Source organism: Phocoena sinus, chromosome 17, assembly GCF_008692025.1.
Source record: "Phocoena sinus isolate mPhoSin1 chromosome 17, mPhoSin1.pri, whole genome shotgun sequence".
NCBI lineage: Eukaryota > Metazoa > Chordata > Mammalia > Artiodactyla > Phocoenidae > Phocoena > Phocoena sinus.
In genome coordinates this window covers 69,441,198-69,461,258 of record NC_045779.1, presented here as the reverse complement: position 1 = coordinate 69,461,258, position 20,061 = coordinate 69,441,198, and the positions used below count along the sequence as shown (strand labels likewise).

The following is a 20,061-nucleotide window of genomic DNA, read 5'->3' as shown; positions in this document are numbered from 1 at the left end:
TCCGGAGCCTGTGCTCCTCAGCGGGAGAGGCCACAGCAGTGAGAGGCCCGCGTACCGCAAAGAATGAGAACCTTCCCCTCGCCAACTAGTTGTTACCTTCAAGTACAGCTCATAAAGCAAAGTCAGGGTAAATGCTTAATTCACCTATAAATTTTTTCCAAGTTTCCCAATAAGCTAGTTCCTGAGCATCATCAAGATGCGATCAATGAGGTTCTGTGTTTTAAGTGTCACTATGAACTTTTGCATTTTAACATATGTCTTTCATTTCGATCCACTGCAATTATTATTCTTATTAAAGTTCCACTTGCCATATATTTGACAGTGGGGTGGTCTACTCCTTTCAACATAACCCCAGTCTCTGTTGACTACTTGCTTTCTGGTACCAAAAAACGTTCCAAGCTTGTACATTTTCCTCCCTAAATTTCAGCCTTTTCTGCAAAGAGTACAAGGTCCCTTTTGTAGGAATTGATATTTTGAAACCACAATCTGGACACTGGGATGATTCATTGCTACTAGGTTTTCATTGTTTCTAGACCTTGATTTCTGTAGGCAGAGCCAGGAGATACATATAGATCATAAGTTCATAGTGATACCTTTCAGTTTTCATAGGACGCTAGGCTTTGGACTTAACCTCATCAATCTTATATCTGCATTTCCTTTTTCCCTTCCCAAAAATTCGAGTTCTCAGTGACACCAACACAATTATTCACTTGCTTTATTCTATAATTCAGATACCATAATCTAACAATAATACTACAAACACCACCACCTACAAGGTGATTGTTATAAATGCTTTTAAGATTCTTGTTGCACTCTTTCTAGCCTCAGAGTATTTCTCCCTACGAATGTGCCATCAAATTATTGTGTTAAAAGGCATTTGGAATAGTTCCTCTCTGTGTGGTTGTACCTGTAGCTTCATTTGTTTGTTTGTTTGTTTTCACAGAGCTTTTAAAAAATCCATTTAGTTTTATAATTAAGTAAAATATTTCCATGATTCAAAAGTCACGTGTATAAAACAAGATACCATTTTAAAAGTTTGAATTCTATCCCTATTTCCCCTCCCTAGGCTTCCCTTCCTCATCTCATCGGTAATGGTTTTTTATGGGTTTTTTACACCTCAATGTTTTAATAAATAAATTAAGAAACATATATATGTGTATATGGAGAAAGAGATGTAGATATGTCCTTTCCTTAGATCAATAATGGCAAACTCTGCATGCATTTCTCTGCTTCAGAGGCCAGCCCATCAAAGTACGTACAGAGAAATATTCTTTGTTTCTTTTTATAGCTGTATGTAATAGTTTATTCAGCCAACAAAATGAACACTTGGATTGTTTCCAGCTTTTGCTATTACAAATTCTGCTGAATGAATAACCTTGCACTTCTGTTTTCTCATACTTTTGCCATCCACTGAGATTTGCACGTAAGAGAAAGAAAAGAGCTAGCTGAATTTCCTTAAGCCCTTGAATTCAGGGCGTCTAACCATGTGTTTAATGGTACAGCATACTGTTCATTTTAATAGTTAAAGTCTTTGAAATAATGACATTTCCCAAAGCTGTGGTAAGTATAGTTTGTGAAATTCTTTAGAAAGGAAGCTCTCCACTTTCCAATGAAAAGGGATGCTAGGACAAGAGGGAACTAGTGGTTATTAAATACCTACTATGAGTCACATGCTCTACCTATAACTTCCTAAATAATTCCTATTCCAAGCTTGCCTGGTCATGAGTGTTCATCCCAATTTTAGAGATGAGGAAACAGAGATGTAGGTACTAGGCCAGGTTACAGTGCTTGAATGTGGGACCAGGACTCTAGGCCATATTGGTCTCACAACTAAATCCACTATCCTTCCATTATTAGCTCATACCTTTCTTCCTCGTTGCCTCGACTGAGCTCAGACTCTAGAATTGGACTCTGGGGTTAAACTCAAATCCCGGCTTCCCCACTAACAAGTGTGACTTTGGTCAAGTGACTTCACCAGTTTGCTTCAGTTTTCTCATCTGTAAAATAAGGATCTATAGTAATACCTTCCTATGAGGTTTGTTGTATGGATGAAAGGAGTTAATACATGTGTGTTCCTTAAAATAGTGCCTGGTACCATCCAATAAGCACCATCTAAGTGTTAGCTGTCTTTATTATTGTAACTTATTTGTTGAGTCAACAAATAGTGGCTGAACACCTTCCCTGTGCCAGGCACACTGCTACACGGTAGGGACGTGATGCTGAGCTGGTGAGAGGACCCCTGACCTCATAGCGCTTACAGTACAGCGGACGGCACAGACAATTACTAAATCATAGGTGCCATAATCCTAGGAAGGGGAGCTACATGGCCCTGTGAAATCTTTCACATTCTGAACTCTCCATGTCAGGCAAAAGGCCTCCCGGAATGTTCAGCTCGGGCTCTATTTCGTCTGTCAGGGGTTCTGGAGAAGCCTTGTCCACCTCCCACGTGTGTGTGCCTGAAAGCTTTCCTTCCCCTTCTGTCCCCTGAACCGCAGCTGGAGTACACGGCACGCCTGGACTTCCTCTGGCGAGTTCAGGCCAAAGAGGAGATCAACGAGATGAAGGAGCTGAGGGAACACAACGAGAACATGCTCCGGAACATCCTGCCCAGTCACGTGGCCCGCCACTTCCTGGAGAAGGACCGCGACAATGAGGTGAGCCCAGGCTGGCCTGGCCCCGGAGGAAGGGTTGCCACGGGAGGGCTGCAACTGGACACACTGGTCACTCATCCCAAGCTCGGGGAGGATTTCCCTGTCCTCCTGGGAGCCCGTGAGCGTGGAGTCCAGGCCAAGCACGTGGCGCCAGGCCACCCAAACTGTCCAGCATGGTGAGATACACACGTGGCCTCCCCAGCATCCGGTACCTCATGTGTAAGATGGATGTAGTAAGATCTCCAGGGCAAGGCTGAACTGGCATTTTAAAGTTTTATGCATGTGTGTGTGTGTGTGTGTGTGTGTGTGTGTGTGTATAAAACAATTCCGGTTCGGGGTTATATAACCAAAAGGATTGAAAGTAAGGTCGCACGGAGATATTTGCACATTCATAGTCATAGCAACATTATTTAAAACAGCCAAAAGTTGAAAGCGCCCAAGAGACGAATGGATAAGCAAAATGTGGTCTATACATAGAGTGGAATGTTATTCAGTCTTTAAAAAGAAGTAGAGACTTCCCTGGTGGCGCAGTGGTTAAGAATCCGCCTGCCAATGCAGGGGGACACGGGTTCGAGCCCTGGTCCGGGAAGATCCCACATGCTGCGGAGCAACTAAGCCCGTGCGCCACAGCTACTGAGTCTGCGCTCTAGACCCTGTGAGCCACAACTACTGAGCCCACGAGCCACAACTACTGAAGCCCGTGCGCCTAGAGCCCATGCTTCATGACAAGAGAAGCCACTGTGATGAGAAGCCCACGCACCGCAACGAAGAGTAGCCCCCGCTCGCCACAACTAGAGGAAGCCCGCGTGCAGCAACGAAGACCCGACACAGCCAAACAAATAAATAATTAATTAATTTTTAAAAAAGGAAGAAGTAAATTCTGACACATGCTACAACATGGATGAAGATTGAGGACACTAAAGTAAGTGAAGTATGGCTTAGCCTTTGACCACAAAAGGGCAGCTTTCTCTGAGCAAAGCAAACTAAACCTTCCAGGAATCTGAGTCACAACAAACATTCAAAAAATATTTGTGAGGCACAGACTGTGGTATAGGCACCATGCCAGCCCCCTAAAAGGCTCTGGGACTCTCGTGGTGAATTAAATACACAAGGACTTGCCATCATGAAGTTTATATTCAAGCAGGGGCAGACAGATAACCTAGTTCAGAAACACGTTGTGAGGGCACTTCACATTATGACGGGTGCTCTGATGGGTGAACAAAGACCACCTGCTGGTAGCAACTGGCCAGGGCAGGTGTGGTCGGGGGAGCCGCTCAGAGAAGGCCACGGCTGATCTGTGGCTGAATGATAGGAAGGACCAAGTCATACCGAGAGAGTGGGGAAGAGGCAGGACCGTCCAGGAAAGAGAGGACAGCACAGGCAGAGGCGCAGGGCGAGGATGGGCTTGGGGTGAACAGGAAGGCCAGGGTAAGAAACTGTACCAGTTTCCCAAGGCTGTTACAGCAAATACCACAAACTGCAAGGCGAAAAACAGCAGAAATGCATTCTCTCACAGTTCTGGAGGACAGAAGTCTGAAATCAAGGTGCCAACAGCAAGCTCCCTCTGAAGTCTCTAGGGAAGAATCCTTCCTCCTCTTCCAGCTTCTGGTGGCCCCCAGGTGCTCCTTGGCTTGTGGCCCCATCACTCTAATCTCTGCGTTGGTCACATGGCCTTCTCCCTCCTTATAAGGACATGTGTCCTCTCGTCTTATGAGGGCATTAATCATTAGATTTAGGGCTCTATGATTACATTTGCAAAGACCCTGTTTCCAATAAGGGCACATTCTGAGGTTCTGGGTGGACATGAATTTGAGGGGTACACTATTCGACCCATTCCAAGGATGAAGGGTAGTGAGTGATATGAGGAAAGCCTGGGCCAGGGGGGCCTGGCAGTCAGGTCTTATGGACTATAGCAGGGTTGGGGGCACCCTTTTAAGTGCTACGGGAACCTTTGGAAAATTTAAGTGTTCCCTAATCTGACTGGTTGCTGATAGAGTATGGATAAAAGGGTCACAAGACTGGAAGCCAGTTAGCAGACCCTAAAAGAGCCCAGGAAAGGGCCTGCTGAGGAGGCCTAGGATTTGGCAGTAAAATGGAGAGAAATGGATGAATTCCAGGTACCTTTGCAAGTTGGAGTCAATAGGGCTCCATAACGGAGTGGATGTGGGAGGTGAGAAATGAAAAAAAAAAAAAATCAAACCATGGGCTTCCCTGGTGGTGCAGTGGTTGAGAGTCCGCCTGCCGATGCAGGGGACATGGGTTCGTGCCCCGGTCCGGGAAGATCCCACATGCCACGGAGCGGCTGGGCCCGTGAGCCATGGCCACTGAGCCTGCGCGTCCGGAGCCTGTGCTCCGCAACGGGAGAGGCCACAACAATGAGAGGCCCGCGTACCGCAAAAAAAAAAAAAAAAAAATAGAATCAAACCATTTGGCTCACACTTTAACCACCTAGAAAAAGGTAACTCAAGAGGGAAGTGAAAGATGCCTTTAAATGCCTGAACAGTTATCCCATGAGAGGGACTGGCCTTACGCAATGAGACTCCAGAGGGCAAATGGACAGTCCACAGGGGATATCTCTGTGCTCTGCGTTATGAGGAACCTTGTGACGATGGAGACCCGCAAGGGCGGGGGCCACATCAGCCTTGGTCACCACTGGTCCTCGCGGCACAGTTTACCTCCCCTGTGGTCCTGAACATTAAAGGTTTGTGGAAGAACTGGAATGGTGAGTTTCCTTGCTGAAACTTTCAAGTGGTGAGAGGAGAGCCCTTGACGAGGACGCTAAAAAGGCAAAGTCGGTTGTCTGGGAGACTGCACTAGGACAACCCTTCCAATATGGATTTTCAAACTAAGCTAAACAGGGGATGCAAAACCCACAGGACAAAGGTCACAAACTGGCTGCCTCTGAGACAATCTGATCAGCAAGCCAGCAGCTGGTTGATTGGTTGGCTTGCATATTTGTTTTAATTGGTAGATTTGTTGCCTTTAGGCATGGAATGGGCTCTCCAATTTATCCATCCTTATCCTGACACTTATGTTACCTGCTGGTCCCCTGAAGACATTTGGGTTTGTGACCTTTGCCTTAGGGTAGAACTGGCGGAGACCTACAGCATTCATCTCCCATCCAAGCATCTGCAGGGAGACCAGTGGGAGAGAAGCCAAGGGCGTGAGTCATGTGCTGCTTGAAGGATCAGCTCTTGATGAACTCAGGCCCTTGAGAGTCTCTTGGATGCAGATTAAGGCACCAAACACCCTCAACAGATGGAGTTCTCTGGAGCTGGGTTCAGGCCTGGTTTCCTTAAGGCCCCCTAAGCTCAGGGGATTTGTTACAAGAGCTTCTTAACAAACTCAGGAAAGCAGAGAGAGTGTCGTTGTACATCAGCCATGACCAGCAGACGGGGCAGATGAAACACTGGAGCCCTCAGAGGGAAGCCCCAAAAAGGTACGAGAGGAAAGCTCCTTTCAATCAAGACACCAAAACAAAGAGATATTTGGAACCAGTGGGGAAGAGCAAGAATGCGCTGGCTTCATCCTGAAAGGAAGGAAACCAACCAGAGATGCCAAGACCCCAGGTCATCAGCTGTTATTCGGGCCAAACCCCCATGGAGCAAAATAAGTGTCAGGTTCAGCCTTAATCCCACGTATAAGACATTTTCAGTAGAAAGTCTTGTCAAGCTTATTTGTGGTTTTTGTAAATATTTAAACAGTTCATACTCGGCTAGGCTTAAACAGAGAAAAATTTCACATTGCCTGGAGAATGTACACATTATGATGTAATACCATTTTCTGAACACCTACTGTGTGCCGGGTACTAAGACAGGCAATGGATGAAAATGATCTTTCATTCTATTCACAACCATAAGAGGAGCGTTCTGTCATCCCCACGTTAGCGATGAAGAAACTGGGTTTCAGAGAGGTCCGTGATGTTCCTCTGTTTAAGCTATGGCTCTGATCCAGTCCCTCAGATTTCTTCCATCTGTGCCACGTTACCCCGTTACTGTGCTGCTACCCATGCTGCCCCTGGGAGTCTGTCCCGATGAGGGAGTGTGTGCGTGTGTGTATGATGGTTATGGGAGGTGTCTGTGTGGCAGGACTTGTACCGTGTAGGTGTTCAGAAGCATTGAGATGTGTGTAAATAGGAATGTATGTGTGGAAAACTTCAGTGTTTGTGTGTGTGTGTGTGTGTGTGTGTGTGTGTGTGTGTGTGTGTGTGTAGGAGACAGAGTAGAAAGAGTAGTGTAAGATGTGAAGGGGTGACAGACAGAGGCAGGACAGCTGTAGCCTGCAAGAACTCCCAATTTCGTGCTCTGTTTCCATAAGAGGCATTTTTATCTTCTCCTCTTGCTACAAACCTGAACCGTGATACAAATCTCTGAATATCTGATTAGGGGACATTTGTGAGTTTGGGTTCCAGCTTTCGTGGGGCAACAGCAGTGCTCATGGATGCAGGCAATAAGGGGATAAGAATGATTAGCCCTATTTCATCGATGAAGAAGCTGAGGCTCAGAGAAGTAAAGGAACTTGCCCAAGGTCACAAAGCTAGTGCGTAGTGAGCTGGGATCCAAGTCCAGGTATGTGTAACTTCAAAGCCGAATTTTGGTTTTTTTTCCCTCCACCTTGCTGTTAGGGCGTGAGTGGCAGAGAAGGGGGAGCAGTGACAAGAGGCGGCTCAAAGCATCCAAGCACAGGGCAGTGGACAGAGCCTCGCCCTCTGGAGCATCCTGTCTGAGTCTGTTCCAGGGCCAACCTCTGTGTCACCCACATAGAGGTTCTGGCAGCTTCTGCGGTACCACTGGACTTTCGGCTTAGAGTAGCACTCACCACCCCAGGCAGGGACTTTCTTGCTGATGAGGCCAGCTGGGCTGGGTCATCCGTGTCAGGCACGCTCTCGCTGAGTCCCGGGAAACCTGCTCACTCATCCTGGCTTATTAGACCTGCTGAAAGGACACTGACAAGGGCAGCTGTCTCAGGTGCTGGACAGTCCACACAGCACAAATTCCATCTCTGCCACTAACTAGCTGTGTGACTTGGGGCGGCTTACCCAACCTCTCTGAGTCCATTTTGTCATCCAGCTGATGAGGAAATAACACCAACCTTGCTGAGTTGGTGTGAGAATTCAGCGGGGTAAGAGCACGGGAAGTGTCCAATGCAGCCGGCTGTGAGGGGGGCTCAGTAGAGAAAAGTCATTCGGTGCCTTGCATTCCGTCCTGGCTCTTCCTCTCATTATTTTGAGACCATGAACAAGTGGTGAACCTCTCCGGACCTCATTTTCCTCATCTCCAAAGTAACAGTACTTCCCAAGTGTATGTTACAACCTTTACATGTGTTATTGTGTGTAAAGGGCTCAAGTGGGGTTTGGCACATTTTACGAGCATCCTGGTTGTTGCTATTATTATTTCTGACAATTATGAGCCGTCATTACTTCTTCTACTTTTTCCCACTCCCAGCCCCACCTCTCACCCACTCATTCAGTCATTCGTCCAGCTAGGATTTCTTGAGGGCCAACCATGTGCCAGGAGTTAATTCTAGATCCTGGGGTTCAAACGGTGAACAAAGAAGGCAAGGTCCTTTCTGTTATGAGGCACATGTTCTCCTGGGAAAACAGACGCAGAAATATGTAACATAGAGCCTGTAGTGCTAAGTTCTGCGAGGGTAGAAAAAGCTAAATAAGGGAACAGCATGTGTGAAGAGGGGGCATTTACACTGGGGGGTCATGGAAGGTCTCTCTGAGGACATGACGTTTGAGTGGAGACCTGAGGATGCAATAAGGGCAACAGTCTCAGAGATGGTTCCTCCCCTGCAGAGAGGTGGCTTAACTTAGTATAAGACACACAGGGCTTGGAATCAGCCAGGCTTGGGCCGATGAAGGACTGGACTCTGCTTCCCTGTGCAAAGAGGAGACCAAAGTCTTCACCTCGGCTTCCGAGTGGGGGGCGGAGGGGGAAGCGTTCATACACTCAGAATCCTCTGCGAAGCCCAAACCTGTACGTCCAGCCAGAGGCGGATGACGATAAAACAATAATAGTCTTCTATACTCATCAATCCCTCCCCAGTTTACAGTGTTTTTATCTTCTTTGAACCAAAAATAGAAAGAAACAGATGGCACACTCCAAGTGGTTGATTGGAGCAAGTCCATTGATGGGGACATCTTTAAAGGTGTGGGCAGGTGGCTGGAGCTCTCCCATGTGCCCCTCCAAGTCCCCCCACCCCCTTCTCCCTGCTGGCTTGGAGGGGGCGAGACCGACCAGCATGGGCCACGTCAACGACCTTGCAAGCCCTCTGACACCCAGCTGGGGGTCATCAATGGGGGACACTGGGTAGAAGATCCGAGGGAGGGGGAAGGAGAATGAGGTCGTCTAATGTGCCTGGTGCCCTTATAAGAAGAGGAAATTAGGACACAGACACACATCGAAGAGACACCGTGTGAAGGTACGGGGAGAAGAAGGCCACGTGTAAGCCATGGGGCGCATCCTCCGGAGGAACCAACCCTGCCAACACCTTGATCTTAGACTTCCAAGACCCCAGAACTGTGAGAAAGTAAACTCGTGATATTTAAGCCACCAGTCTGTGGCACCTTGTTAGGCAGCTTGAGCAAACTAATACAGTAGGAAACGGAGTAAACAGAGGGTTTTTTTCCCACCATATCACAGCCATTTGGAGGATGCGGTTCTGTAGGTTTGCTTATGCAGGTCCTTGGACCCATACAGCAGACAGTCAGACTCCTCCTGCAGTATCACTCCATTGTTCAAGGCCAAGGTGAATGGCCCAGCCTCAGAAAGCCTTGTACCATTGCTCTGCTCCTAGGCTACAATCCACACTGTCCCGCAACCCAACCCAATCCAGCTGGTCACCAGCCACCTCTGCTCCTTTGTGGTTTTTTTGTTTGTTTGTTTGTTTGTTTGTTGCGGTATGCGGGCCTCTCACTGCTGTGGCCTCTCCCGTTGCGGAGCACGGGCTCCGGACGCACAGGCTCAGCGGCCATGGCTCACGGGCCCAGCCGCTCCGCGGCATGTGGGATCTTCCCGGACCGGGGCACGAACCCGCGTCCCCTGCATCAGCAGGCGGACTTTCAACCACTGCGCCACCAGGGAAGCCCCCACCTCTGCTCTTTTGAACAAGGACTAATGAAAGCATCCGTTCAGATCCATCTACAGTTAAGCTCAAGTCAACTGATCGTCAATCAGGGACACCATCTTTCACCCAGGTATGCAGAGTGAGGAAGACCCTGGACGTCTTTAGCTCCCTCTCTTCCACTACCAACAGCATGATCCCAATGTCTTAACTCCTCCCTGTTCATCTTCCTTATCTGTAGAGTGGGTATAATCATCGTACCTACTTCACAGGGTAATTGCAAGGGCTAAAGCATTGAATTCATATGAAAGTGCTTCGTAAGCTTTAACGTTTCCTACACAGGCTAAGGAGTCATTAACTCAACAAAATGTTGAATGTTTACCTCGTACCAGACCCTGTATAGGGCATGCATTACATTGCAGGCATCCAAGGCATACTAATTGGATGATTTGAAAGAACTAAGATATAAACGGCATGGAGTCTTTGCCCTCGCAGACTCCACACATAAAGGAAGAGATGGACATTTTAAAGGCAATGATGCAGGTGGTGAGGGCTCTGTGTAGAGTTACCCAGGTGCTGCCACAGCCCGAGTCAGCCTCCTGCCCCCATCAGTGAGTCTGGGAAGGTCTGTAGGAAGACAGGGTACCTAGGTGGCTAGTGAAGGCAGAAAACAAGAGTTAGCCTGGTTGGGGATGCTATTGCAAGGAAGGAAGGACATATCCCATCCAGGGACAGATGGTAAAAAATGAAAGCATTGAAGCGTGTGCGTCTTCGTTTCGCTTCTTCCAGAAGCATACCTTCAGACGAAGATTCGAGTGCAAGTAATTTGCTTGGAAGTGGTCCCAGGAAACCCACCCAGGTAGACAGGAGAGTAAGAAGGAAGGTCCGGAAAGGAAAGTACCCGTTAATGAGGCATTATCAGACTAGTTACCTCTGTGGGCGACTGGAGCTGAATCCCGGTGGAGAATTCGGACAATGGTGTAGAAAGCATCCCTCAGAGTTATCTGGCCCGAGGCGTGAAGTTGCTGAGGACTCTACACCTGTTCCCATCAGTCATTTGTTAAGAGCAGCTCCTGAGGGGGGCATTGATTTCCCGGAGCTTTCAGCCTGCAGCTCACATGGGCAGAGTGCCCTCCAGTGGCCACAGAAAAACTCCATGCAAAGAAACGCAAGGGCTGGCTGACTGCCGGACCTTGGAAGAGAGAAAGCAGACCGGGCACGTACAGCATCCGCTACAGTGGGCACAAAAAGTACAAATGCTTCGGTGTTTCTGGGACACAAGGTCCAACACAGGGAATTGCAGGCAATGAAGCTTAAGAGACAGGAGGAGGGGAGTGCAGGAATATGTGAATATATGTCGTGCTCATGTGTCCCGAGGGCTTTGTCCCAAGGGCAGTTGGAGGGCTTTAAGAATAGGAGAGCCATGGTCAATATTGTATCATTGAAATATCACTCTGGCTGCCATACGGAGCATGCCTTTGGATGAGATAAGTTCAGTCCTGAACCCAGGACTAGGCTCTCATATTAATAGTCAAGGAGGAAAACAGGAAGGGCCTGATAGAAAGAAATGATGGGAGGGTTAGAAAAAATTATTTAGGAAACACAAAGAAACCCAGGCAGCCTTGGTAATTTGTTGAATCTGAATATGATGGGGAAGAAAGAGTCAAGGTTGACTCTGAGGGTTTCTAACTTTGATGATTTGTCAATGCTGGTGCCACCAACTGAGTCAGAGAATGAAGTATCAGGAACAGTTCTAGGTGGAGAGGAAATGCGTTCAGGTGCAGCATTTATGATTTGAGGAGTGCAAGGGCAGCCCAGCCTGAGACACAGGAGCTTGAAGCCCAAGGAGAACCGACTTGGAAATAGGGTTTTAGAGACTCACACGTGAAAGGCTGAGAGTGAACGAGATAGCCCAGGGAAGTATGTCAACTTTGAACCATGCAGTGAGTCAAGGACAGAACCGTAGCAATCACCAACATTTAAGACAGTAGATAAGCAAAAAATAAATCCTTGAAGGGGCCAGGCACAAGGAAAACAGATGCGGTATAATTAGCAAGTCAGGAGATTTATGAACTTGGCTGTGATCGCCACATGCAAGAGCGTCCAGGAAGACTTGGACAGGGGTTCGTGTAGAGGTTTTCCCATTTTGTCTGGCAGTCTGACCTGCTCCAGTTTCATTTCGTTTCAGCCTGAGATGTGAATGGACATGGAGAGAGGTAGGAACAGGCAGTGGAGAAAACTCGTTTGAGAAGTACTGGTGAGAATGAAGAGAGATAGGCTGGTAGTCACAAGTGTCTGCAGGTTCCGGGGCACCTTGTACTTTTTCTTATAGGAGACACTTACAGGAAGTGGAGGAGGAGAGGAGAAAGAAAGAAGAAAGAAAAGGATCCACTGTAGGAGGACGTTGCTGAAGAAGTTAGAGGGGGATCGAGAGATGAGGAAGAAGCATTGATCTTCGTCAGGAGAAGGGAAAATGCTTTGTCTGGAGCTGAAACAGGGGAGATGAAAATACAGTGAACTACCTGATTGTATGAGTTTGGAACGTGAGAGCCTCAGAGACAAGATCACCTACTGAGGGGAATCAAGCGGACAGTGAAGTTAAGGAGAGTGGTGTGTGTTGGGACTATAGCCACTGGGGAGAACAGAAAAGGAAGCTGACCGAGGACAAAAGGATGGGCAGGCGGAACTCTGGGCCCAGCTGAGGCCGGAGACCATGAATTTTCAATGGTCGCAGCCCACGTGGTGACGAGGCTAAGGTGTCGATGAGATGATGGCAGAGCCCCCATTCTCTGTCCTCTCTGTGGGTACCTGTGCATGCCTGCAGGGGCAGGTACACACGGGGAGCGTCACTGCAGACCCTCACCTCTGATGACTGTTTCTGGCTCCCTCTGTGTGTCTCTCTGTCCAGGAGCTGTATTCTCAATCCTATGATGCTGTTGGGGTGATGTTTGCCTCCATCCCAGGGTTTGCAGACTTCTACTCTCAGACTGAAATGAACAACCAAGGAGTGGAATGCCTACGCCTGCTGAATGAGATCATTGCGGACTTCGATGAGGTAAACAGAAGCCCGAGAAATTTACAATCACAAATAAGCATCCGTGTTGTCATAGCATTGTGTTGTTCATTGTAACCGATTTCTGCACTTAAAGAATTCCAGACCGCATTGTAAACACAAACAGGTATCATCTAATTTGGTTAACACAATTATCACACAAGATAAACCCTGTCTGTCTTCGCTCCTGGAGGATCAGGAATGTGAGCTTCAAAGAGGTTAGAAACTTAAGCCAATGTCACATAACTAGCCAATGGCAAAACCAGGACTTGATCGGAGGCCAGTGCTGTGCAGGCACTGGCATCACAGAGACTGGGCACTGATGGGGACATTTCTCCATCGGCTCAAATTACGATAAAACCATCAATTAGCATTTGGTCAGAGACCTCATCAAAATATAAACATACCCCAGATGGTACTTTCTTCTTCCAGTTTCCAGGAACAAGGGGGATACTCATGCTGAACTTTATTTACATCAATAGACTTAGCAGGAGTGGGTCTCTTCCCCTCTTCACACCCCAGCTTGAAGTAGGACACCTGTGTCCATCCACATGCCTAAACCTGAGATGGGAGGTTAGTGAGTGATTGAGAAAATGCCAGGGAAGAAGCCAAGCAAAAAGGTGGGTTCAGCTAACGTCTAGCATCCTCAGCCTGATTCCCCAGGGAGCGCAGGAGTATAAGTGGTACCACAGAGTGGTTGCCACTGAGTCAAGCCTTTTGTACACCTGTATTGGTCAGCCATTGGCCATGGGCTGCCCTGGTGGGTATGTGTGATCTCCCAGGCATCACCAGCCAGGGGGCTTCCAGGGCTCTTCCCGAAGAATGGGTACAGCAATACATTGTCAGCAGACAGCCCTGATGGCACCCTGGAGGAAGACCCCATAAAGGAGAGCTGAGTTGGGTACCAATGGCATCTACTCCATCACCCTAGACAAAGTTCTCTCCCTTAATCCCCACCTTCCATCTAGACAGTCCTGTGGAGTCCCCTCACCACCTCACAGTCAAAGCTGCCCTTATCTTGCTTTAGGCCATATCGTTTCTCACCTGCATGACCACAGTCGTCTTACCATTCACCCTCCTGCATCCGACCATCACCAACCACCAAAAGCTGGAGTATTTTGTCACATTCCTTTGAAACCCGAAACCCATTGGTGTCTCCCTTTGCCAGTTTCTCAGAAGGCCTCCGAGGCTTTGCACTTACTGCTCCTGCATCCTCTCCAGCCTTACCTCCCGCCATATGCCACCTGGTCCACCATCCAGCACCATCTCCCTACTTAGAAGCCATCACAAGCCCACCTGGCGGTTTCACATACTGCTCTTTCCGCCTAGAAATAATGCCACCTTCACCGTACCCCGTCCTCTCTCCCTTGGTTCCACAGCCAGCCGAAAACCTAGTACTCATTTAACAGTCAATTCAAACATCATCTCTACTTGTGAAGCCTCTTCTAATCCCCCCTCTACCCAGGTAAATGTTGTCACCCTTTTTTCAATGAAAAACTTACACTCTGAAAACTCTTCCATCATAGAGCATGAAACCCTTCAGTTTACAAATCTGCCTCTTAGTTCTGGGGCAGAGACCCCTCTTACTAATCTCCACAGGTGTCTACCACATGTTGACTTTTTCCATATATAACATTTAGTTGTTGTTTATCCCTCACACCAAAGCCACAGGGTAGGAATTATTAGCCTTCATTTTATAAATAAGCAAAGCTGAGATTCAGAGACACCAAGAGGGCCCACTGTCACACACCACTAAGTGGCAAAGCCAAGTTTTGAACCGAGGTCGGCCATACTGTTTGGATTTTTAATCACCATGTGCGCTGATCTTCACTTAACTGGCATTTCATGGTGCTGGTTTTGGAGTCATAAACTCAACAATGGCCGTTTTAGTTGTCCTAGGAATGAGGATGGGAGTCAAGATAAATAAGACACAGTCACTTCTTGCCTTTCATGGATACACAGTCCAGTGAGAGACAGAGTGACTATGAGTTCCCTTTACACAAGGAGTCAGTGGTAAGTACACGTGTATAGAGGGCCTTTCAATGTGGAGAATGGAGGGTGATTCTGTGGTAATGGTACCTTTATCCCATTCTCTGTGCTAAGCCATTAACTCGTGAAGATAAAAATTATACTCTTGGGCTTCCCTGGTGGCACAGTGGTTGAGAGTCCGCCTGCTGATGCAGGAGACACGGGTTCGTGTCCTGGTCCGCGAAGATCCCACGTGCCGCGGAGTGGCTGGGCCCGTGAGCCATGGCCACTGAGCCTGTGCGTCCGGAGCCTGTGCTCCGCAACGGGAGAGGCCACAACAGTGAGAGGCCCGCGTACCGCAAAGAACAAAAAAAAAATTATACTCTTATGTATTCTGTTAAGTCCCCAGGCCCTCCTACTGTGCCTAGAACATAAGAGGTGCTTATAACAGATGCTCACTAAAGTGACTAGTCAACTAATTAACTCATAGGAGACAGAAACCATCTAGCAAATAGTAAGGTGATGGTGGACTAGTCCGATCCAAAACATACTTCCAAATTTTTTTTATTTTTATTTTTATTTTTATTTTTATTTTTGCGGTATGCGGGCCTCTCACTGCTGTGGCCTCTCCCGTTGCGGAGCACAGGCTCCGGACGCGCAGGCTCAGTGGCCATGGCTCACGGGCCCAGCCGCTTGGCGGCATGTGGGATCTTCCCAGACCGGGGCACGAACCCGTGTCCCCTGCATCGGCAGGCGGACTCTCAACCACTGCGCCACAAGGGAAGACCCCCCAAATTTTTTTTTAAAATAACTCTAGTAAAAAGCTCAATCTGACTGAAGGTTGAGACGTCAAGCTTTGTTTTATTTTAAAATCTATAGCACCGCATATCCCCAAAATTATCACTTCCATGTTTTTAAACTGAAATAAATAAATGTGAAGTAAGTCTGTATCTTGGTGGTCCAAACTGTATCGATAGATACCCTGGAGTCTTCCCAATAAAGCGATGGGGGACAGCGCCCCTAGTGGTAGAGATGGGTGTTTGCAGAGGGAAGTAGGAGTGGCTTAGAGAAGGAATTGGTCCAGGAAGCTCAGCTCCAGACCAGGAGGAGGAAAAAGGAGAGATGGGAAGAGCTGAAAGAGGAGAGAGAGGAGAAGCAGAGACGAGAAGGAGGAAGAGAAAGAAGAGAGGCAAAGGGGAGGAAGAAGAAGAGAGGAAGCAGAGGAGAAGGAAGAAAGAAAAGAATGTAGTCAACAGGAAGGGGGAAAAAAAAGGCTTTCCCTGGCTTGCCAACCCCAAGCACTGTCAGCCTTTCTCACGTGGGTCCTTGGGTCACCCAGACTTGCCTTCTTTCTTTGGGTCAAAAGAGACCCTCTAGATTCTGCCCTCACTAAGCTCCAGCCAGACACCCGTCAGTAACCATACTGCTCTTCTTGCTGATGCAATTGCCACAGGAACTTGGCTCCGAGGAAGGCTGAACATTGCCCAGAGCACATGCTCCAGGACTGGGTCTGCAACAGCCCAGCACCAGGGCTCCTCAACCCCCGCCCCCACCCCGGCCTCTTGGAAGGCTGAAGAGCCCTCTCACATCTCGGGTCTCCACGCGGACTAGAGGATGAACAAGGGGCTGATTAGGAACCCCACTATGACTCCTGAGGCTTTTAGCTAGAGAGTGGATAAAGTTGCCGTGTGGTTAGTAAATGAAATAGCGAAGCCTCTTGCTGACTCCTGATCAACTTCTGAAGAGGAGGTAGCTTTGCCTGGACCTGAAACTGGCCCTCACCCAAGTAGTTCAGAAGAGGAGAGGAAGGAAGAGTTTCATCTTCCCCCAGGACCCTGGGGAAGTGCAGCTGTAAGCGGGCAGAGGGAGGCAGGTGGGCAGCCAAAGGCATGTCTGGATGCCCCTGCCAACCCTTTCCGTGCTCCCCACCTCCTACTACACAAGCTCCACTGCTAGAAAAACCCCCCTCACTCTTCACAACTGAAATTGGAAATCACTTACTCAGGGAAGTGGTCCCAGATGCTCCAGATTTTATCAAAATCATCCATCCTCTTTATTCCTACTCCCGGTATGTTTCCACCATAAACTTTACTAAAATTGAGGTAGGACACCTGTTAGTGTGATGATTTATCTAACATCGGACACCCCTGCCTGGGCTGTTGGTTCCGTGATGGCTAGGACCTCATGTGTCTTGTTCATCAGACATTGTAGAAGCTCAGCCAATAGTTGCTGAATTAGCTTCCCACGGCTGCTGTAACAAATGACCACAAAGTTAGTGGCTGGAAATAACAGCAATTCATCCTCTTATAGGTTCGAGGTCAGAATCCAGAATGGATCTCACAGGGCTAATCAAGGTGTCAGCAGGGCAGTGTTGCTTCCGGAAGCTCCAGGGGAGAATTCTTTCTTTGCCTTTTCCAGCTTCTAAAGGCCCCCGTCCTGCTTGGCTTGTGGCCCCTTTCTCTGTCTTTAAAGCCAGCAATCATATCACTCTGACTTCTGCTTGCTCCATCACATCTTCTCTCTGCCTCCTGCCTTCCTCTTTCACTTACAAGAACCCTTGTGATTACATTGAGCCCATTACTGAGTCCAAGCTCATACTGCTTGCCACACGACAGGCCAATAAATGGAGAGACGAGTTGCTGGGACAAGAAATAGCAACTTTATTCAGAAAGCCAGCAGACAGAGAAGGTGGTGGACTAGTGTCCTAAAGAACCATCTTGCCTGGGTTTGGGTGCTAGTTTCTTTTATAGAAGAAAGAGGGGGAAGTAAGGAGGCAAAGTAAAAAGAAAAGAAAGCAGTACATCGTTGCATATGCCCTGGTTCCTGCCAGACTCCGGAGGGGATGTGTTAATTTCCTCTTTCCTGCAGCCATTCATAGGTGGGCCTGGTCAGGATGTTTCCTGTGAGCTTAAAGTAAGGTATTTTAGCTTCACCCTCAGGCATGAGAGGCAGGGTTCCTGGAGATGGGCCATTATGTATACTTTAAGCCTATAGGCAGCATCACTTTAGTGATTAACTTATAGCAAAAGCAATAGAATACAAAGGTTAAAGTAAAAGAAACGGATCTGATATGGAGTCATATTTGTTCTTCCCTGTTACAAGCCCACACAGATAACCCAGGAAATTGCCCCATCACAAAATCATTCACTTAATCACGTCTGCAATGTCCTTTTTACTACGTAAGGTAACATATCCATAGGTTCCAGGGACTAAGACATGGACTTTTGAGGTGGGGGGACAAGCAGAGAGAGCATTATTCTCTTAGCACAGTTGCTAAATAAGAGACCAAGGTTTCCCTTCCTTGGCATTAAAATCCAAACTGCAGGTGAGGATGGAGGAAATGGCAAGGATGGTACTCATTCTTCCATACAGGTATTCATCCATCCCTACTGTGTGCTAGGCTCTGTCTAGGTGCTGAGTAGTAAATACGACAGGCAAAAATACCTGCCTCCAGGAATTTTACATTTTAGTAGGAAAGATGACAATAAATAAGCACAGTCAGGGGTAAGTGCTAAGGAGAGAAGATAAAGCAGGAAGAAGATGAGAATATGTATGTGGGGACAGGATATTGTGTTCGGTTTTGCATGGGGTGATCAGCAAGACTCCACTGGGATGACATTTGAGGAAAGACCTGGAAGAGGTGAGGGATGAGCCATGTAGTTGTCTGAAGGAAGAGCGTCCCAACAGGGGAACAGCAAGTGCAAAGGTCCTGAGGCAGAAACAGGCTTGGCTTGTTAGGATCAGCAAGGAGGTCAGTGTGGCTGGAACAGGGTGAGCGAAGGGGACAGGGCATGGCAGGTCTTTCAGGGCATGGTGAAGACTCTGGCTTTGACCCTGAGTAGAACGGGAAGCCACAGAGCAAGGACATGGTCTGACTTCCATTTAAACAGGATCACTCTGGCTGCCATGCTGGGAGTGTGGAGGTAAAGACTGGGATTAGGTACGTTATTGCAATACAATAACCAGGTGTAAACTAATGGTGGCTTAGACCAGGGTACTGGCAGGAAATGCTAAGCTTTTTACATGCATGCTGAGAGTAAAGCCAAAAGGATGTGTTGATGGATTTGGGAATATTGGCAATTTCTTCTTTAAACTAATAAGATAGCTTTTGTTTATTTCAAAGATTCTTAGAAACAGATCTAAGAGTATCTGGTCACACCCATCTCGGCACTTGGCACTTAGCAGGTGCTCAATAGATATCTGTTGAGAGCCTGAATGTTTGATTCTCAGAGAGAAGAGTGGCTACCTCAAGGATGCTAAACCAGTCTGAGGTGGTCCTCACTGTGAGCCAGGGGCCTGTTGCCAGGAGCCCCAGGGGGAGCACAAATACCAGGACTGACACTGTTGCCTGAATCTGTTTCAGCTGCTTGGTGAAGACCGGTTTCAAGACATTGAAAAGATTAAGACCATTGGCAGCACCTACATGGCCGTGTCAGGCCTGTCACCTGAAAAACAGGTAAAGGAATGCTTTGCATTCAGCCACAGCCTATGGCAGGGACCTTACTCTGGTCAGGTTGCTGAAGGTGGTGGGGCTGTCATCACCAGGAAACCTGGGGACAGGTAGGGAGAAAATCCGATGAAGTGGATATTCTAGGCGTGTGCAGTACCTGTACTCCTGAGGTAAGCAGGGTCTACTGGGGGTACTGATGCTTCCTTATGATTGAGAAGCCTCTAGTCTTCATTCTGAACCTCGCTGTTCACTAGATGAACAAAATCAGGACCAAGAAATACCCTGGTTATGATTTAATTGTGGGTGTTACTAAACCCCTGATCCCAGCCTGTTTTATTCTTACTTTTGTTTCTCCTCCAAAAGTAATAATAATAATAGCTTTGCTTTTTTGAGAGGTGACTGTGCCAGACACTAGTGTTACGTGGGAAACTAGCATCCACCTTCCAGGGCCCATGGCTGAATTACCTGAGATAGAGTCATGCTAGCCACACAAAGTCTTGCACCTGGTAGGTCCTCCATAAATGCTCTATGGAAATGGGCATAAGCGGCCAGGGAGAGGAATCCTCATTCCACCTCATTCTTCTTTGCTCACTTTCCAACTAAAAACCTAGAACTATTCCACGACTATCTGAGAAGAAACCTTTATAGTCATTAGGTACATGTGCACATCACTCTGCCACAGGGGTCCAGAAACACATCCCCCAGGCCAAATCCAGCCCACCATCTGTTTGTTTGTTTCTGTTTTTTGTTGTTGTCAACATGCAGTTTTATTTTCTGAGGCAAATCACTTAACCTCTTTAAATTTAAACATTCTTATGAAATGCAAGTGTTGTCTAGTTGAACTCTGTGGGTGTGCCAGTAACTCAGGACCC

The 20,061-nt window shown here is 47.7% G+C and overlaps 1 protein-coding gene across 1 annotated transcript in view; it reads left to right on the top strand.

Moving 5' to 3' along the window:
- Nucleotides 1–20,061, top strand: part of ADCY8 (adenylate cyclase 8) — a 220,710-nt gene that overhangs the window by 189,523 nt on the left and 11,126 nt on the right. Inside the window, exons 14-16 of the mRNA XM_032610032.1 lie at nucleotides 2,496–2,654; nucleotides 12,628–12,774; nucleotides 19,103–19,195. Coding sequence (XP_032465923.1) covers nucleotides 2,496–2,654; nucleotides 12,628–12,774; nucleotides 19,103–19,195 — 399 coding nt within the window. The remainder of the gene's footprint in view (nucleotides 1–2,495; nucleotides 2,655–12,627; nucleotides 12,775–19,102; nucleotides 19,196–20,061) is intronic.